At 41.2% G+C, this 20573-nt stretch overlaps 1 protein-coding gene across 1 annotated transcript in view; it reads right to left on the reverse strand.

Annotated features, from left to right (window-relative positions):
• The window catches only part of RNF128 (ring finger protein 128), a 218685-nt gene extending 198371 nt beyond the window's left edge, over positions 1-20314 (reverse strand). The window contains exon 1 of the mRNA XM_073599297.1: positions 19768-20314. Coding sequence (XP_073455398.1) covers positions 19768-20179 — 412 coding nt within the window. The 5' untranslated portion in view covers positions 20180-20314. The remainder of the gene's footprint in view (positions 1-19767) is intronic.
• Positions 20315-20573: the final 259 nt, after the last annotated feature.

Consider the following 20573-nt stretch of genomic DNA (forward strand, 5'->3'; position numbering starts at 1 on the left):
GTTTGTCATAAAAAAGATCCTTTGATGGTATGATTGATGTCTGTAAAAATGAGCACTAATGCCTTGTACACATGATCGGACATTCCGACAACAAAATCCATTGATTTTTTACGACAGATGTTGGCTCAAACTTGTCTTGCATACACACGGTCACACAAATCTTGTCAGAAATTCCGAACATCAAGAACGCGGTGACGTACAACATGAGCCGAGAAAAAGGAAGTTCAATAGCCAGTGTGGCTCTTCTGCTTGATTCTGAGCATGCATGGAACTTTGTGCGTCGGGATTGTGTACACATGAACGGAATTTACGACAACGGATTTTGTTGTCAGAAAATTTGAGATCCAGATCTCAAATTTTGTGTGACGGAAATTCCGATGGAAAATGTCCGATGGAGCCCACACACAGTCGGAATTTCTGACAACAAGCTCCCATCGAACATTTTCTGGTCGGAAAATCCGACTATGTGTACGGGGGCATAAGAGTTTTTTCTTTTGATGCCATCTTGATATCTTGCTTGTGCACACTTGTACTTTGCTCACAGCCTCACACCAAAAGACTGATGACATAGCTGGTTAGTTGACCATGGCTATTACCAAAAAAAGGTTCCAGGGACAAAAAAATAATACCTTGCATAATCCATGGCAATCAAACATGTAATGCTACTAAGTCATGTTAAAATTAAAGGTAACCAACAGACAAAAGTGTGTGAAACACTGCATAAAGTGATGTTAAGCTGGCCACACATATTGCAATCTGATTGTACAATCTGTATACAATCTCTTTTATGTAGCGCTAACCCCCGAAGGAGCCACTGGATGTATTATGTCCCTTTGTTCCTGTGCCCACAACTTTGCAAATAGCACCACTCTCTCTGACACACTTGGCTGGCTGGGGAATATTTATTGCAGATGTATATTCAGACTGCAGTACCTAGGTAGCAAAAATATATGAAACAACAGCAAGCAGTTAAAACTATGGCAATAAATATATTGCAAATAGGTGAACAGTAGAAAGAAAAATGCTGTAAAAAGAGCAATGTGTGTGGTGAGCAACTCCTCCAAAACCCTATACTGGGGCAATTCTAACTAAGGAGATTTACCCCACTCTTATGCCCCGTACACACGGTCGGATTTTCAGACGGAAAATGTGTGATAGGACCTTGTTGTCGAAAATTCTGACCGTGTGTGGGCTCCTTCACATCGGAATTTCCGACACACAAAGTTTGAGAGCAGGATATAAAATTTTCCGACAACAAAATTCGTTGTCGGAAATTCTGATTGTGTGTACACAAATCCTACGCACAAAGTGCCACGCATGCTCAGAATAAATAAAGAGATGAAAGCTATTGGCTACTGCCCCGTTTATAGTCCCGACGTACGTTTTTTTTGTCACCGAGTTTAGAACGATCGGATTTTCTGACAACTTTGTGTGACCGTGTGTATGCAAGACAAGTTTGAGCCAACATCCATCGGAAAAAATCCTAGAATTTTGTTGTCAGAATGTCCGATCAATGTCCAACCGTGTGTACAGGGCATAACAGTTTAGCGATCTGTAATATACTCTCTTCTGCTGGCCAGCTCTTTGGGACCGAACTGTTATGTTAAAGCGCTCAGGATAATGCCACTTTAAAGTAGAAGTTCAGCCTTAAACGAACTAACTCTAAATCTATTGGCAGCCACATTCTAAGACTAATCTATCTAACCCTGTAAAGCAAAAATCTCTATACAGTGGTGCATGACCATGTAATTGGCAGTTAACCACTTGCCGACCGCTGTCAGCAAATATACGTCAGCAGAATGGCACGGCTGGGCAAAGTAACGTACCTGTACTTCACTTTGAAGTTCCCGCCGTGCGCGCGCGTGCCTGCTGCGAGCTCCATGACCGTGCCCGCGGGACCCGATCACCGCTGGGATACCCGCGATCGTGTCACAGAGCTAAAGAAAGGGGAGATGCTGATGTATGCTCCCCTGTCATCGGGAGCAGCGATCAGTGTCATGTCACTGCTAGCCCATCCCTCCCACAGTAACAATCACTGCCCTGGACACACTTAACCCCTCCCCGCCCCCTAGTGGTTAACCCCTTCACTGCCAGTGACATTTTTACAGTAATCAATGCAATTTTATAGCGTTGATCGCTGTATTAATGTCAATGGTCCCAAAAATGTGTAAAAATTGTCCAATGTGTCTGCAATAATGTCGCAGTCATGATAAAAATCGCTGATCGCCGCCATTACTAGTAAAAAAAAATTATTCATAAAAATGCCATAAAACTATCCCCTATTTTGCAGACGCTATAACTTTTGCGCAAACCAATCAAGCGCTTATTGTGATTTTTTTTTACCAAAAATATGTCGAAGAATACCTATCGGCCTAAACTGAGGAAAAAAAAATTTTTTTATATATTTTTTGGGGGATATTTATTATAGCAAAAAGTAAAAAATAATGCGTTTTTTTTCAAAATTGTCGCTATTTTTTTGTTTATAGCGCAAAAAATAAAAACCGCAGAGGTGATCAAATATTTGTGGGAAAAAAAGGACATCAATATTGTTTGGGAGCCATTTCATACGACCACGCAATTGTCAGTTAAAGCGACGCAGTGCCGAATCGCAAAAAGTGCTCTGGTCAGGAAGGGGGTAAATTCTTCCGGGGCTGAAGTGGTTAAAGTAGCTGAATAAAAAATGCCCTGGTAATGGAGGGGTTAAAATATTCCAGAGGGCAAGTGGTTAAAAACAAAACAAATAAATACCAGCACATGGACCCCTATGAAGGCCCCCTTTAGGGTCTTTTGGGGGGAGGGGGTTTGTGAGCTTTTTTTTTCATTTTAAAAAAGAAGTCAGGAGGGAAATTATTTGCTCATAATTTAAAACTTATTTTCCTTTGTGTCAGGGCTTTAAACAATCACTGCTTCTGGCTGAAAGAATTTTTTTAACATTTTTTTTTTGCATTGGCACATGTTTTCCAGAGTATTGCCCACCCCATATGCTATTTTTGACATAGATAGAGGGCCCATCCATATGGGTGAAAAAGGTGCTGCTCACCCCAAATTATGTAACAAAACCAAAAATAGAGACAAAAAACTCCCAGGGGCTTTTAGGCAGCAAAAAATACAAAATAAGGCAACTGGATATATAAAATATATATTTTATTGATACAAAATTACACAAAGTTTAAAAAAAAAGTGCAATTATAAAAACATGAGCTCTGGTATATGTACTCTCTATACTGATGACAGTATTCCCATAGGGGACAGGGTAATAAAGGTAAAACGCTGTATAGCAAAAAATCCAAAGGATGTTTTGCTATACAGTGGCTTGCCTTTATTACCCTGACTCCTACAGGAATACTGTCATTATATAAATGAAACTCTTGGGCTGTCCATATTTGAGAATCCATAATTGTACCTATATAAAGGAACTCCAAAAAAGGAAGTCCAATTGTAAAACACATAAGGAGCTGACATTCAATCTATCATTGAATTAAGGTGCATGTGTGGGCCCGTCTCACTATCCTCCCAGTCACCAGATATGATCTCTCGTAGGCTCAATTTGGGCCCCGGTGTGTCTCCTTATTGGGCAAATCTGAAACCAATCTGCTTGGGTGTTTTTTTAGTATGCTCTGGTCACCTGTCCCCTCTCCATTAAAGATGTCCGTTTTTTATTAAAGATGTCCTTATCCCCCTGAGGAAGATTTGAACTAGCATAAATCGAAACACGTTGGAGTTTTTTCAGCAGTAGATCAAGTTTCAAAAAAAATTAATGTATATTATGTTGTTTATCTATGGTATTAGGACATCCTGTGTAGTATAGAGGGTACATATACCAGAGCTCATATTTTTATAACTGCACTTTCTTTTTGAAACTTTATGTAATTTTGTATCGATAAAATATATTTTTTATATATCCAATTGACTTATTTTGTATTTTTTGCTGCCTAAAAGCCACTGGGAGTTTTTTTGTTTTTGGTTATGCTATTTTTGACATTCCTTTGCCTAATAGCTTAGAAAATGGACATTTTTAATTTTATAGATTTGGCTCCTATTGATGTCAGTGGGGTTTAAGTTCAGCATCAAACTTCTTTGGAGTTTGCTAAAACCCTGCTTGAACTGAACCCAGGGCTGTTCGGCTCATGACTAGTTACGGAGTCTTATAGACACTATGCTATACAGTCATGTTACCCTGATTGCATCACCGAGAAACTGCTGTGAAGTCCATGTTTGTGCAGATCTGATAATCTGTACTGTATTATTTAGTGTATGCGTGCTGTTTGCCATTTTGATCATGTTTGCATTAATAATTCCAAAGCTTGCCATACACAACAGAACAAATCTAAAAGATTCAAAATACACAACACAATAACTGTCAAAATACACAAACAGTGCCTGCAACTAATCGGATGCAGGAGCTGTTCGACTGATCATTTTATGTCTGGTGGGAATGATGCCAGGTAGGAGCCAGCTGACAGGGCCACCTACTGAGTAAATTTCATCTGGTTCCTCAGGAATAGGGATGAGCTTCGTGTTCGAGTCGAACCCATGTTCGACTCGAACATCGGCTGTTCGCCCGTTCGCCGAATTGCGAACGATATGGGCCGTTCGCGCTAAATTCGTGTGGCGCGTCACGGCCCATAATTCACTGCGGCATCGCAGTGCATTGCTGGCTGATGATTGGCCAAGCATGCACTATGACCCGCATGCTTGGCCAATCACAGCGCCGTCAGTAGAGAGAGCTGTAATTGGCCAAAACCAGGGTGGCTTTGGCCAATTATGGCTCAGGGGATTTAGTACACACCCCACACTATATAAGGCCGCCTGCACGGCGGCCCTGTGTAGTGTGTGTTCCGGTGTGCTGAGAGATAGAGAGAGAGAGAGACAGTGTCATTTGATTTGAGTTAGATAGATTAGGCAGAACAGTCAGTCAGTTAGCTGCACTTACAGTGTATTGTGTATATATATGCATCCCAGGTGTTGCATATATATATATACACTGTATTCAGTTTAGCTAGATCCGTTCCTGTTATCTTCTATCTAGACTATTTACATTTAGTGCAGTGCGTCCTGCTCACAGTGTTCAGCTAGATCCGTTCCTGCTATTTACATTTAGTGCAGTGCGTCCTGCTCACAGTGTTCAGCTAGATCCGTTCCTGTTATCTTCTAGACTATTTACATTTAGTGCAGTGCGTCCTGCTCACAGTGTTCAGCTAGATCCGTTCCTGCAATTTACATTTAGTGCAGTGCGTCCTGCTCACAGTGTTCAGCTAGATCCGTTCCTGCTATTTACATTTAGTGCAGTGCGTCCTGCTCACAGTGTTCAGCTAGATCCGTTCCTGCTATTTACATTTAGTGCAGTGCGTCCTGCTCACAGTGTTCAGCTAGATCCGTTCCTGTTATTTACATTTAGTGCAGTGCGTCCTGCTCACAGTGTTCAGCTAGATCCGTTCCTGCAATTTACATTTAGTGCAGTGCGTCCTGCTCACAGTGTTCAGCTAGATCCGTTCCTGCTATTTACATTTAGTGCAGTGCGTCCTGCTCACAGTGTTCAGCTAGATCCGTTCCTGCTATTTACATTTAGTGCAGTGCGTCCTGCTCACAGTGTTCAGCTAGATCCGTTCCTGCTATTTACATTTAGTGCAGTGCGTCCTGCTCACAGTGTTCAGCTAGATCCGTTCCTGTTATCTTCTAGACTATTTACATTTAGTGCAGTGCGTCCTGCTCACAGTGTTCAGCTAGATCCGTTCCTGTTATTTACATTTAGTGCAGTGCGTCCTGCTCACAGTGTTCAGCTAGATCCGTTCCTGCTATTTACATTTAGTGCAGTGCGTCCTGCTCACAGTGTTCAGCTAGAGCCGTTCCTGCTATTTACATTTAGTGCAGTGCGTCCTGCTCACAGTGTTCAGCTAGATCCGTTCCTGTTATCTTCTAGACTATTTACATTTAGTGCAGTGCGTCCTGCTCACAGTGTTCAGCTAGATCCGTTCCTGCTATTTACATTTAGTGCAGTGCGTCCTGCTCACAGTGTTCAGCTAGATCCGTTCCTGTTATCTTCTAGACTATTTACATTTAGTGCAGTGCGTCCTGCTCACAGTGTTCAGCTAGATCCGTTCCTGTTATCTTCTAGACTATTTACATTTAGTGCAGTGCGTCCTGCTCACAGTGTTCAGCTAGATCCGTTCCTGTTATCTTCTAGACTATTTACATTTAGTGCAGTGCGTCCTGCTCACAGTGTTCAGCTAGATCCGTTCCTGTTATCTTCTAGACTATTTACATTTAGTGCAGTGCGTCCTGCTCACAGTGTTCAGCTAGATCCGTTCCTGTTATCTTCCTACTTACAGGCAGGCTTGTCTGGTTACAGTATATAAAGCTACCTGAAGAAAATTACAGGTGTTCTATTTGATCCTATTAGTACCACGGTCAGGCAGCTAGACTATTTACATTTAGTACAGTGCGTCCTGCTCACAGTGTTCAGCTAGATCCGTTCCTGTTATCTTCCTACTGACAGGCAGGCTTGTCTGGTTACAGTATATAAAGCTACCTGAAGAAAATTACAGGTGTTCTATCCCAGCTTAGTGCAGCTACAGGCCATTAGTATGTCTGGAAGGCCAAGAAGGAGAGGCAGACAGTCACAAGCCAATAAGAGAGGGCAAGCAGGCTCTGTGTCTAGTGCTGGTCGTGGAGACGGTGCATCCTCATCAGCACGTTGCCATGGGACACGCTTGGCCTTTTTTTCGGCAGCTGGCCGTGTTGAGCCGCAACATGCGGAAGACTTGGTCGAGTGGATGACCAAGCCGTCCTCATCCTCCTCATCCTCTCTCACCCATGCCCAGGGTGCTTTGTCTGGCAAAGCAGCGGCCTCTTCCCTCAGCTCAATGTCATCAGTGACTCCTTCCCTAGCTCCACCATGTCCTCATGAGGATTCCCTCGAACTGTTTGACCACAGTGTTGGGTACATGCTCCAGGAGGATGCCCAGCGTTTGGAAGGCTCTGATGACGATACTGAGCTCGATGAAGGCAGTAACATGAGCACGGACAGAGGGGGTGCCCAAGAAGGACAGCAATCTGGCAGTCATGCTCCCCCTGCTGCAGCATACTGCCAGGTTTGCTCCAGTGATGAGGAGGGAGGGGATGATGAGGTCACTGACTTAACGTGGGTGCCTGATAGGAGAGAGGAGGAGGAGGAGGAGGCGGCGGCACATCACCAACGAGGCAGGATGCCCTCCAGGGGCCAGCCTAAGGGCAGCACATTGACTGCATCACACCCCAAAGCTCCACATGTGCAGGGCGCTGCAGTCTCTGCGCGTTATTCAAAAAGTTCTTTGGTGTGGGCCTTTTTTGAGACGAGTGCATCAGATCGCACCGCTGCTATTTGCAACATATGTCTCAAGCGTATCTCGCGTGGCCAAAACATCTCCCGCTTGGGTACCACATGCTTGACCAGACATATGTTGACCTGCCATGCAGTTCGTTGGCAAGCGTATCTAAAAGACCCACACCAAAGAACAAAGAGGATCTCTCCTTGCTCCTCATCAGCTGAGATTTCCAACCCCACTAGACCTTCAGTCCTCTCTGAGACCTGCAGTGAGAGGAATGAAGGTGTAGAATTAGGTGTGTCACAGCCAAGTACTTGTGGGCAATCTGCTTTTGGTACACCGACGTCAGATTGTACCAGGCAAATTTCCCTGCCCCAGCTGCTGCACCGCCGAAAGAAGTTTGCTCCCAGCCATCCACATGCCCAGCGGTTGAATGCTAGCTTGGCAAAATTGCTAGCACTTCAACTGCTGCCTTTTCAGTTGGTAGACTCTGCCCCCTTCCGTGAGTTTGTGGAATGTGCGGTTCCTCAGTGGCAGGTACCCAAACGCCACTTTTTCTCACGGAAGGCGATTCCGGCTCTCTACCGGCATGTGGAAGGCAATGTCCATGCCTCGCTGGACAGGGCGGTCAGCGGTAAGGTGCATATTACCGCTGACTCATGGTCCAGCAGGCATGGACAGGGACGTTACCTAAGTTTCACGGCGCATTGGGTGACTCTGCTGGCAGCTGGGAAGGATGCAGGACAAGGTGCAGTAGTGTTGGAGGTTGTTCCGCCACCACGCCTCCAAAATGCTGATTGTGACACACCTCTCTCCTCCACCCCCTCCTCTTCTTCTTCCTCCATGGCCTCTTCCTCGGAACCAGCGGTGCAATACTTTGCAGCAGGGCTCGTTCCTGCGTTCCAACTAGAGTGTCTGTGAGGGGTTGCAGTGTTGTGGCACCAGCACCAGTGCCTAAGGCCCAATTTTTCTGCCCCTGTCTAACAGGGGCGTGTAATTACAATTTTTGATGCAATACTTTGCAGCAGGGCTCGTTCCTGCGTTCCAACTAGAGTGTCTGTGAGGGGTTGCAGTGTTGTGGCACCAGCACCAGTGCCTAAGGCCCAATTTTTCTGCCCCTGTCTAACAGGGGCGTGTAATTACAATTTTTGAAGCAATACTTTGCAGCAGGGCTCGTTCCTGCGTTCCAACTAGAGTGTCTGTGAGGGGTTGCAGTGTTGTGGCACCAGCACCAGTGCCTAAGGCCTAATTTTTCAGCTCCTGTTCAACAGGGGCATGTAATTACAATTCTTGATCTAATATTTCACAGCAGGGCCCTGTGAGGGCTTACAGTGTTGTGGCCACAGCAACACCTAAGGCCCAAATTTCTGCTGAGTATATAGGGCAGGACCCTACTTTCAAACATCTAACTTACAAACGACTCCTACTTGCAAACGGAAGGAGACAACAGGAAGTGAGATGAAATCTACCCCTAGGAAGGGAAATTCTCTCCTGTAAGAGTTAATATGGGAAAACAATTTCTCCTTTCCACTGATGCTTTCCAATCCTTGTTCCACAAAAAAACCCAAATTTTCAAAAAACATTTTTCATTGGGACAAAAAAGTGAGGTGAAATCTTCTGAAGAGGAGGAAAGACAGCAAAACAAATGTCACAGGGGTGATAACCCTTCCCTATGTTTTCCAAAAAGCTTAGAAAAGATTTTTTGGCTGGAGCTAAACACGTTAAAAATGTTCAAAATTACAAACAGATTCTACTTAACAACAAACCTACAGTCCCTGTCTTGTTTGCACCGCCTGTATACTGCTGTTCAGAGTATATAGGGCCTGGTGGCCCCACACCTTTCCTTATTTTAATTTGGGTGCGGGGTTCCCCTTAATATCCATACAAGACCCAAAGGGCCTGGTAATGGACTGGGGGGTACCCATGCCGTTTGTCTCACTGATTTTCATCCATATTGCCATGACCCGACATGACATTAAACCCGCAAGCAGTTTTAAATGAGATTTTTTCCTTTAAAAATGACATTTGGTGCAGGGACTGTTCTAAACATGGGAAACACGCGTCACTTTACAGGCATACTATAGACACCCCCCAGGTACGATATTTAAAGGAATATTTCACTTTTTTTTTTTTTACTTTAAGCATCATTAAAATCACTGCTCCCGAAAAAACGGCCGTTTTTAAAAGTTTTTTTTGCATTGATACATGTCCCCTGGGGTAGGACCCGGGTCCCCAAACCCTTTTTAGGACAATACCATGCAAATTAGCCTTTAAAATGAGCACTTTTGATTTCGAACGTTCGAGTCCCATAGACGTCAATGGGGTTCTAACGTTCGTGCGAACTTTCGGTCCGTTCGCGGGTTCTGGTGCGAACCGAACCAGGGGGTGTTCGGCTCATCCCTACTCAGGAACTGACCAAAATTTGTTCTGTGTATAGTCAGCTTAAAGTGTTATTAAACCCAGGATCCTGAATTCACTTTATCTGGTCTTCCACAGTACACAGAACATGGAAATGCAATCATTTTAGTAAATATAAACTGATAAATACCTTTTCTCATCAGCAGTATAGAGCAGTCTTGTGACTATCAGAGTCTGGTTAAAGCTTAGAGGAGGAGTTTTCATACTGCACTGGCTGTCCTATTAGGATGCAAGACCCCTGACCCCCTGTCTGGACAGTGCTGATTGGCCCTGTGCTGATCACATGCACTCTCCCAAGAAAAAAAAACTACTCTCTAGCAATACACACCAAACTGAGCATGTGCAGCCTGACTCCAGTAACTCTGTGTTATCCGGACATGTTATGGGGACAATGCCAAAAGAGGAGGATATGCGCATACAGTATCAAACAGCCTTTTAGGTTCCACAGTGAGTATAACAAGCATGCTTTTCTGCATATACAGACTAATTTTACTGTTGTAGGTTTAGTAACACTTTAATTTTGTGCCTGTATAGTAACTTCAAGGTAGTGCAGGCACCTTTTCAAAGTCGCTGCAACTTTAGGTTGCATAGATTGTAACTGGTGCCATTGAAATGAATGGCCTGTGACTTGTCGTGTGACTTTGTGTCCAAAGTCGCATGACAAGTCGCACTAGTGGAAACGCAGCCTTACACTTTTTTTCTGATCATTCAGGGTTTCTTGTCTACACACATATTCCAAGACAGTGAGACAGAAAGCATTCAAGTAAGAGACATCCAAGTAACTAGCGTTCTATGAAAGAGGTTAGCAATGGCAGCTCCTTGCTTCTCTCAGAACAGGTTTCCTTTTAATATAATTTGATCAATATCAATCAGAGAAGAATTGGAAAATCAAAAAGCCTAAAAAGCAGTCACTAGGTGGCGGTGTTGCCTTATTAAATCACTGTACACCAAAATAAATATAAGATCATTTGAAAATGATTCAGAAGAATCCTTAAAAAAGAAACCTTGATTTGTAGTATATTTTTAATTTAATTCCTGTCAGATATGCAGCCTGTTACACAAATTGCTTTCTTCTGCAGCATATTTTAATTGCTGAGAGAACTATACAAGGAGGACTCATTCCTGAGGTCGTTTGAAGTTAGACCCCAAGTCCTTACTTCATACAATGACCCCATCTTGATAGTGTGGATCCAGTAATCACAATGAACTATACAAAATAACAAGTCCATTAAAAATTGAAACTTTTGATGGATCAAGTAATGAAACTGCACAGTTTGATTAGGCATTAAATTACCTGCAAGATAATACAGCTCAGCTCCGGCAACACAAAACCCTGAATGTAAGATTTGTTATGCTCCAAAAATAGATTCTAGAATAATAGCTACTCTGCACAAAGTCAGAATTCCAGGATAAGATACATCTCTGGGAGATAGTTCATGGATTTGCTTCCTAATCACACTCATAAAACATAAGACAGAAGGCTTGGATTGACTTTTTGTTGGGTTATAGATTTTCATATTCATGCTATAGAGGTTTTCATTATCTAAAAATTAATGCAAGACCAAATGCTTTCTGACAGAGATACGTTATCCCACATACATGAAGAAACCATGTCCAACCACTGTTTCTCCCCCTCAGGTAAGGCAGTGCTGGAGCTTTTTTATGCCATGGCTCTCTCAAATTCTTCTCTTTCCATAGCGGGTACATCACAAAATTGTCTGGACTTGCATATTTGTGCCTCACTGTGCTTTTCCCTTTACCTGAAGGCACTTATAATGCCTTAACATCTAAGCGATTTCTTAAGCCTGGTACACGCAATGAGAATATTGGACGAATTATTGTCCTTTTCTTTTTGTTTTTTTGCATGCTAGTCTCATAACAAAAGCGAATAGGTTACTAAAGTTGTTTTATATTCTCATAAGACAGACTACAACTTCCCACGATGATGTAATGTATTGTATTGTAATGTATTCTTTTGTTTCTGGGCATGCATGAACACTCAATGTTTTACAGATGAGAACTGTATTGATTAAACGAAAATCATTTGTTCTGGTATTGTGCAAGAAAAAATTCTGGGCTTGTCCCTTCGGATAATTTTGCATGATCTGTCATGATTGGCTCTCGAAAGCTGTGTACTAGCGAACAGATTTTCTGATGATCGCTCCAAAATATGTATTTTTTGTCTGATTTTCTCATCGTGTGTACTAGGCATTGGAGTGAATGTGTGGACTTGTCTTTGCTTCTAAAGTCTACCCAGGTCTACAGATTAGGAGCCTGCAAAACTATCTTCAGAGGTCCTCAAAATACAAATGCACATATATAAATATCATCAGCTTCAATGGTATTTTCCTGTTTGCTCTCACCCCCTGCCTTACTATTAGCCAAACAGTTGACATTTGTCCTTCACCCCTGTTTCAGTGACAACTGTAACATTTTAAGATTTCCAATTTTTGTCCCTATGACAGTGGTCTCCAGGATAGAAAGCAAGAATGAATATCAGCAGAAACACAAAGTACTAGAAATCTTATCGTTTTGAACCCTTAATGAATCTACCCAAAACTTGAAAAAAGTTTTGGCTTATGTTCCACTTCAGTGGCTTAAAGTTGTTCAAAGACCTACAATGTTTGTTGATTGTGCTGGCATGATCTGACCACCCAGGTGCATGTATTGTACATCAGCAGGTTTAAACATAACCATACACACTTGGCACAACCAAGTTGAAACAGACCCTGCTCATTTTTTTTCTCATCGGCGTGTTAGTACAGTAACTTTATAATGGCAGATTGCTTGCAAAGATCTCATCTATGTGCTGAAAATCTCCTTGAATCACTATTGGATATTGACATTTTGTTTTTAGATTCAGTGACAACCAGCACACAGTTATCATCGACCCTTCTGATGTCACGTGATCCCACCCATGCGAGCCAAAGGACGGTTCTGGAACGTTCCTGTGTAGTGGCTTGGGCCTGTCAGCTGGGGATCTGCAAGGCCATGCTGGGAGCCACAGGAAGAAGGTGATCACAAGGGAAGAGGGAGCTGCAGCTGTGATCAGGAAAAACTATAGAATCAAAGCTCCTGAAAGCCTAGACATTAAAAATTTATATTTTTCTGGCAAGAATTAACCTTTTCAGACACAGATTAAAGCTGGTTAATTATATTAATATGTATATTAATGATAAATTAAAGTGTTTAATATGGCAAATTTATTAGTACTTTTTACTTAAATTTTCCAACTTAGTGTCTTTATATGAATGGTAGGGGAACAGAGGAAGAATGGGCAGACAATCTTCTGTTAGTAAGAAGAACAACAGTCAAACCAGGTTTACAAACCTATTTCAACAACTATATCCCCTAAAGGGGTCAATCGTGAGATGTCCGGTACCTGCTGATTGCTAAAGATAAGAGGTGTGGGATGTCTATGCGTAGCCAGAGATGGTCCAATAGTTACAGGTTTTTAAATATTGCTTGCAATTTTTGTTGGTTCTTAGCAACAAGAGAGAAAATAATCTGTTATACATTGTTGGGTGGGTATTTTGACTGAACTCTCTTAACTGGTTCAAGGATGGGCCAATATCACCCCCATCATTCTTTTTAAGAGATGACTGTCAGTTTAGGGCAAGTGGCATCTTAGGCCATTTCTAATTGCAGGCACTGTGTCAGCATTGTTGAATAAATTGGGGAATATGGCTATAGTTCCTTACTTTAGAGTCATGACTCTAAACCAGCGCCATGATTGTGACTGTAAACGTATTAGTGCACTATAGTAACAACACAGTTGAGAACAGTCTGTGATACTTTATTTCCACTAACAGTTACATTTTCAGGACATGTTTTCAGGGACTACCCTTTCTTCTAAGGTCCACACAGTACAAGTGAGTACTGCTTGGATCCTAGAAGAATGGGGTAGGTGCTGAAAACCTGTCCCCCCCAAAAAAAAAAAAAGTATCATGGACAGTGGCCAACTGTGATTTTTTTTTTCAATCAATTTTAGAAATGCAAATATTTAAAGTACTGCTATCACAAGAAAAGTAGCAAGGCTGCTAATACCGGTCTCCTTCAAATGATAGGTTCCTAGGTGAAGCCAAAGTAATGCCACTCTAGGTGAGTGACCAACTCTCACATGTTGTGAACCAAGGGTGCTGCACAGCTCGTCTGTGAGATTCAGTAACATGCACAAACCCCGAATATTGCTGCACTTCTTTGTATCTTTATTGAAGCATTAAGCATTAAAATGACATCACAAGTATGACAGGAGCATTAAAAGGTGACGTGTTTAGTGCTAAATTCAGCGCTTACTCCTACTTTCCTAGGCTAGACTGGCTTCAATAATAGTAGCCTACAGGATTCTCTAATGAGAGGTGCACATTAGGCAACCTCTTCACAAAAATGTATTGACCAAGCTTGTTTGATGCTATTCAGAAAAAAAAAGAGAAGGTAAAAAGGATATGGATGGTATACTGTCTATGGCCAGCTTTAGCCTGCACATGTATAGCCCTGCATACTATGCTTAATGAATGTTACAGAAACAACAATCATAAAAGACTGCCCCTGTTGCTGAGAGAATGATACTAGGGTTGTTAGAATTATCACTTTACTCCTTGAACTTTTCTTGAAGAAGCGATTGGTATACCTCTCCTTCTGTGCCTGGAAAAAAGCCAGCAAATTCTTCTGTAGGTGGGAAGGCTAGGAATGTCCTCTCAAGCAAACCTTTTTGAGAGAATGTTGCTGTATGAAGATATTCTATTTATGAGATTTTTATCTGGTCACAAGGGGAAAGCATGAGAACAATCCATTGTGACATGTACAGTGGCAGAAGTATCCAGTGAGACAGGCAAGCCTGTGCATTAGTAAAAACAAACTATGTTGTGTTTTATTCTATATCCCCAAGGCATAAGGTCAGCCCGTAGCACTCAAAGCTTTCAACATCCTTTCGCCAGACACTTCTGTTGTGTATGAGCACAGAAATGCATTTCATGGCTTCTTTTTTATTTTATGCATAATTACTGAAAGTTTAAAACTGTCATAAAACTTAAAACCAACTTTTAAAAGTAAGCTGTACTAAATATGGAGTCAGATGACATGCAGGAAAGTCATGATTGCCTGTGGTGATTTAGGCTTACAAACTGCAAACGATGGAAAAAAGCAATTAATGTTATGCATTAATAACTGTACTGTTTGCTTTAAAATATGTTCTGCTATACATTGAGTTAGATGCAGGAACCACCACCAGGGATTTGTGCTAAATTAAATATAATTAAAGGACTCTGCTAAGCATTCAACTACAATTGTAAGTTGTAAATTAGACTTAGTGTTTTACACTTCCACAAATTTCTGTATGAGAAATGCTTTTCCTGAGTTTATGAAAGTTGAGCAGATTTAAACAGGCATAAAATCCTTATCTCCAATAACTGAAAGCAGATCTGTTAGACAAACGGTATTCTTAAAGCAGAACTTCATTTTCTCAATCAACATTGTCTTTTTGTAATCCTTATGCTGCTAGCACTGGTAAATAGATAGTAAAGTATATAATATTAACTTGCTTTAAACTGTTTTTACATTTCTTCAGTTACTTCCTGGTTTCCAGGTCTAGGCAAATGATGTTATGAATCCCAAGAGTCTTCAGGAGGGGTGGAGGGGTTTTCTCAGCTAAGCAAATGCTCATGCCTGCATCCCTGAGCTAAGGGCAGATGGATTCCAGGAAGTAAATGCTACATGAATCATCTGCCCTTGCTTAAGATGGCCACAGCCAGAAATAATATAGGGGTGTTTTTCAATGTGATTCATCAGCAAAATAAAGCATGGCAACATGGATAAATGCTTTGAATATTATAAATGAATGAAATAGCTTTTTTGGTTTGTGGTGCTCAGTTTCAGTGTGGTTCTGCTTTAAGCTGGCCATACACTGATCAAAATTTGGTTGGTCCCTGCGGGATTTTGATTAATGTATGGGTTCCCCTGCTCCACAGAAGTCAGTTGTTTAATTAACAGATTTACAAAGCCATGCATCATAAACAAATACAGATTTAATCAAATACTTGCTTTCACTTTTTTTAACCGTTATAGCATCTCAGTGATGGGAATTGTAGTTCTGTAGATTTCACCAGCAATGTAAAGAATAATAATTCTTGAACTTGTATCAGCAATATAAAGAATGATCATTCTGGAGTTTGTACCAGCAGTGCAAAGAATGATAGTTCTGAGGCTTGTATCATCAAAGTAAAGAATAATAGTTCTTGAACTTGTATCCGTGAAGAAAAGAATGATTGCTCTGGTGCTTGTACCAACAAAGTAAAGAATAAAGGTTCTGGAGCCTTTACCAGCAAAGTAAAGAATAATAGTTCTTGAACTTGTATCAGCAATGTATAGAATGATAGTTCTGAAGCTTATACCACTAAAGTAAAGAACAATAGTTCTGGAGGCTTTACCAGTAAAATAAAGAATAATCGTTTTTTGACCTTGTACCAGCAATTTAAAGAATGATAGTTCAGAAGTAAAGTAAAGAATAGTTCTTGAACTTGTATCAGTAAAGAAAAGAATGATTGTACTGGCACTTGAACCAACAAAGTAAAGAATAAAAGTTCTGGAGCCTTTGCCAGCAAAGTAAAGAAATAAAGTTTGTGAACTTGTACTAGCAATGTAGAGAATGATAGTTCTGGAGCTTGTACCAGCAACGTGAACTATCACATTTGGAGCTTGTACCAGTAAAGTTAAGTGTGATAGTTCTCAAGCCTTTACTGGCAAAGTAGAGAATGATAGTTATGGAGATTGTAGCAGTAACGTAAAGGATGATAGTTATAGAGCTTGTAGTTGTACCAGTCAAGTAAAGATTGCTAGTTCTAGAGCCTTTACCAGCAAAGTAGAGAATAATAGTTCTGGAGCTTGTACCAGCAATGTAAAGGATGATAGTTCTGAAGTTTGTACTTGCAAATTAAAGAATGATAAATCTGAAGTTTGTACCACCAGAGTAAATATTGCTACTTCCAGAGCTTGTTCCTGCAAAGAGTGAAAGTTATGGGGCTTGTAGTAGCAAATGAAAGAATTTGGAGCTGGTACCAGTGCAATCTTGACAGGTCTTCCTTGTTGCTTTCCTGAACAGTTTACATTGAAGGAATACTGTACTGTTTATTTACATTTACCAATTCTGGGTCTGTACAGCTGGAACAATACTGACAGCAGAATAGGGTGACTGTTCGCCTTCCTCTTTCAGCAGTCACTTTTTGATGTACTGACAGAGGGTGGGCAAACTGCCTGTTTTATCCCCCCCCCATGCCAATGTTAGGTGACTGGGGTAGAAAATGGTCCGCACAATACACTTGGCTTAGGGGAAGTAGAAATCTGGCCTTCCCATTTGCTGTGCACTTCTGGCTATGTTCAAATCATCTCTAAAGGCAGTAACAATTATAGTTTTTACAAAGTATGCAGGTCACATGCAAGCACATGTAGAAAATACTTGTTATGCTCATATGTAGTAGTGTAGTGGAGTGCCCATTTACTTATCATACTCAGATTTAGGCACAAGCACATTTATCTTCTTTTCCTAATCCACGGGTTCTTGGACACCCACTAGGGAAATATGTTTCTATGCTTCACTCCCTCTGCATCTCAGAGAGGCCACACCTGATCAGGCAGAGTTAGCCAGGCAAGTGATCTGCATCCAGTTGAGAGGCCCTCCACTTTCATAACTGATGTGCGGGCAGCTGAGCAGGAGCCTAATAAAACGCTGCTTCTCCAGAAAAAGCTAGCTATTGTGTCCTCTGGACTGGGAACCCCTGAGCTGTTCATCTCTATTAACAGAGCTGGCTTGGATTTCATTGTTCCCTGACTTTGCTGTGCCCTGAACTGTTATACTGAAGCAATGATTCTCAAATACATTATAGAGTCTTACAGAGATTCTACTATGCAGCCACCTGTTACTCTGTTTGAGCCATAGAGATATTGCTGTGAAGAATGCATGTTTGTGCAGCTTTCATAATCTGTTTTGTATTATTCTGTTGTGTATACATGATTTTTGCCATCCTGACCCTGTTTTACAATATTGATTCTAACTCTGCACATGTTTAGTAAACTGCAAGTTACAGTTACCCTCTATATAATTATTAGCCTGGTTACATCCTAGTAGTATACATGGAGGTAGCAAAGGTAAACACACAAATGCTGTAGGAGACGGGTTTCTGTTTTTATGGACCTGTATGTACAATATAGACCAACTGAGTTTATTTTTACTTCGGAGTCTATTTATCAATGTTTTTTAAGATTTCCTCAAAATTCACTCAAGATTTGCACACAATTCACCTAAGATTTACCTATTTTCACACAAGATTAGGTTAGAAAAATGGATGTTGTGTAAATCTTTGGTGAAAACATTTGGTGTTTATTTAGAGAAATATGTATGTATATTGATCCATCAAAACCATTCAGCTTATTCTTTAAATGTTTTAAAGAGGAAGTAGATTCTAAAGCATGGATAACATTACTAAACCAATACCCTCTCCCAGATCCCCATTGGAACCAGAAAATTAGAGTTGACAACAAGTATATAAACTTTAGGTTTTATCATGCTGTTGATAGATTTAGGCCTAATTCACACCTATGCAGGTGCATTTAGCGTTTTTCAAAACACGCTTTTGATCCATTGAAGTCTATGGAACCAAAAAAACAGAAAAAAGTCCCTGGCCCTTTCTATAAAATGCTCAGAATAAATGGACTGATGGACTGTAGTGTGTTTCTGCAAAACTGAAATTGCACTAAAAAATGCACAGGAGTGAACCAGGCCTAAATGCATGATAGTATGCATCTGGTGAAATTTGTAAGGGCAGTCATAGATTCTGATGATCCTTAGCCACACTGAATTTCACCATTTGGTACAGATTGTTCCTATCCATCAGTATTTGGGAGTTTTAAGACCCTGAACTATATTGGCATGTTTTATGGGCATTTTTACAATTTGTCAACTAAATTTTCAGGCTGACACCTAACTGAGTGCTAAAGGAAGTAACATTCACATATACCTTCTAGGTTGCACACACTAAATGTTATATATGTGTAAATACCTAGGAGCCCCAATGCAAGTTTTGGACTGCCCTCCACCAGCATTTAGCAGATTGCAGTGGAAGTACAAGCAAACAATCCCTCATGGTTGAAGGGGAAGCTCATTTGTGACCAGAGCATTGGCACAGTTGGCAGTATCCCCTTGGCCATATGATCTGATCTGTCTGGGATCACACAGGGGTCTATTTATAAATCCATTCACTGAAGAATCACACATTTTTCATGCAGTTTTGTCATGGAATATTTAAAAAAAAAAGAGCAAATCTTGGGTGATACATTGATAAATAGATGCTGTATACAATGATGCTGTCCACTCAGCCATGACAAATAGTTTTCCTGCACCACTGCAAATTTAAACAGTGTAGTGCAGGGCAGTAACGTGATGAGGAGGGGGATGCGCGAACCAACTCAGGACACTACAAAATAGATATCTGCTCACAGCTGTGACTGATGTGCTTCACATTTTGGTGAATTATGTCTAATCTGCTTGATTACTAGGATGTTTATAAGCTCATTTAACTAGACTGCATAATGCCATTGTAACATTTTTGGCTTTTAAAGAGAGAGATGAAGAGAGATAGACATACAGCCAGATAAACTGTCACTAAAGAAATATGTTAAAGCAAGGTCACATCTTATCGCTAACAATGGCAGGGTTAATAGACTTCAAAATAAAATGCCACGTTTATATCTTAAAAGCCATCAACGCTGTGCATCTTCCTCTGCTGAAGTTAAATGTTTTTAATAAGCATGTGCCAGCGAATGAGTTTATTTGCATCTACAAAACCAACCGCCTTATGCAAAAGCCATGCAGCAATTCCAGGTCACAGAGCTGCCTGTCACAACTGGAAAGAATTTGTTTTAAAGAGTTCACTGAAAACAATAGCAAGGCGACAGGCTTTAGTACAGTGTATCATTAATGCAGACACAAACTAGTAGCAACAACTCAGAGAAAGACAGACAAATAGCATCCTTCAAGGAGTTAATTAGCACTTACCATAATGTACCATGGGAATGGTCTGATTGCCAGTGCTGGGGGGTGCATTATAGATCACCACTGCCTCTGCACCATTACTGGCAGCTAAGAGTATCTTTTCCGAAAATGTGCAATTGCCCCTTTCGATTAGGGCAATCCAGGGCTTTGTTTTGGTGGAGAATTTGCTGCCAAGATCACAGGCTTGTAAGTTAGGTGAAACAGGGATGCCTACAGTTCCTTGAGCACCAGCTATACGCGAGTTTAGTCCATACAGGCCACACTCACAGTACAGTATTACAGTGGAGTTTTGCTGGGGATTAAAATAGGATAAGTTCACATAGGCATTAGATTCCACTGTGCCTCCACCTTTCACCTTTAATAAAAGTCTTAAAATCAGCAGCCAGTGGAGTGTAGATTCAGTCTTCCCAGTCATATCTTCATCTGTGAAACTTTAAAACAAAGATGTGCAAAGAGATTTTTATAGAATGATTAGTGTTGAGTGAGCACACGCTCTCCGCCAGGTATAATCTTCCTCTCCTGCAGGCTGGAGTTTCACTTCTGTGTAGGTAACTGATACCGCTTGAAGCAACATAAACCTGGGAGGTGACATTCTCCGTTCCACCTGCCTTATCAAATAAACCCTTGACCAGAACAACCAGCCAAGTTGACTTTAATGTAAATAAAAGCCTTTTCAGAGGACAGTGTCTGCCCTCTGTCAGCTGCACGTATTAGTATCTATTCAAAGAGCACATCTGTATGCAGAATTGTGGAATCAACTACTTTTTTCTTTTAAAGGTTAAGTAAATTGTATGCCAACAGCCCATTAA

Source organism: Aquarana catesbeiana, linkage group LG09 (assembly GCF_042186555.1).
Source record: "Aquarana catesbeiana isolate 2022-GZ linkage group LG09, ASM4218655v1, whole genome shotgun sequence".
Lineage (NCBI taxonomy): Eukaryota > Metazoa > Chordata > Amphibia > Anura > Ranidae > Aquarana > Aquarana catesbeiana.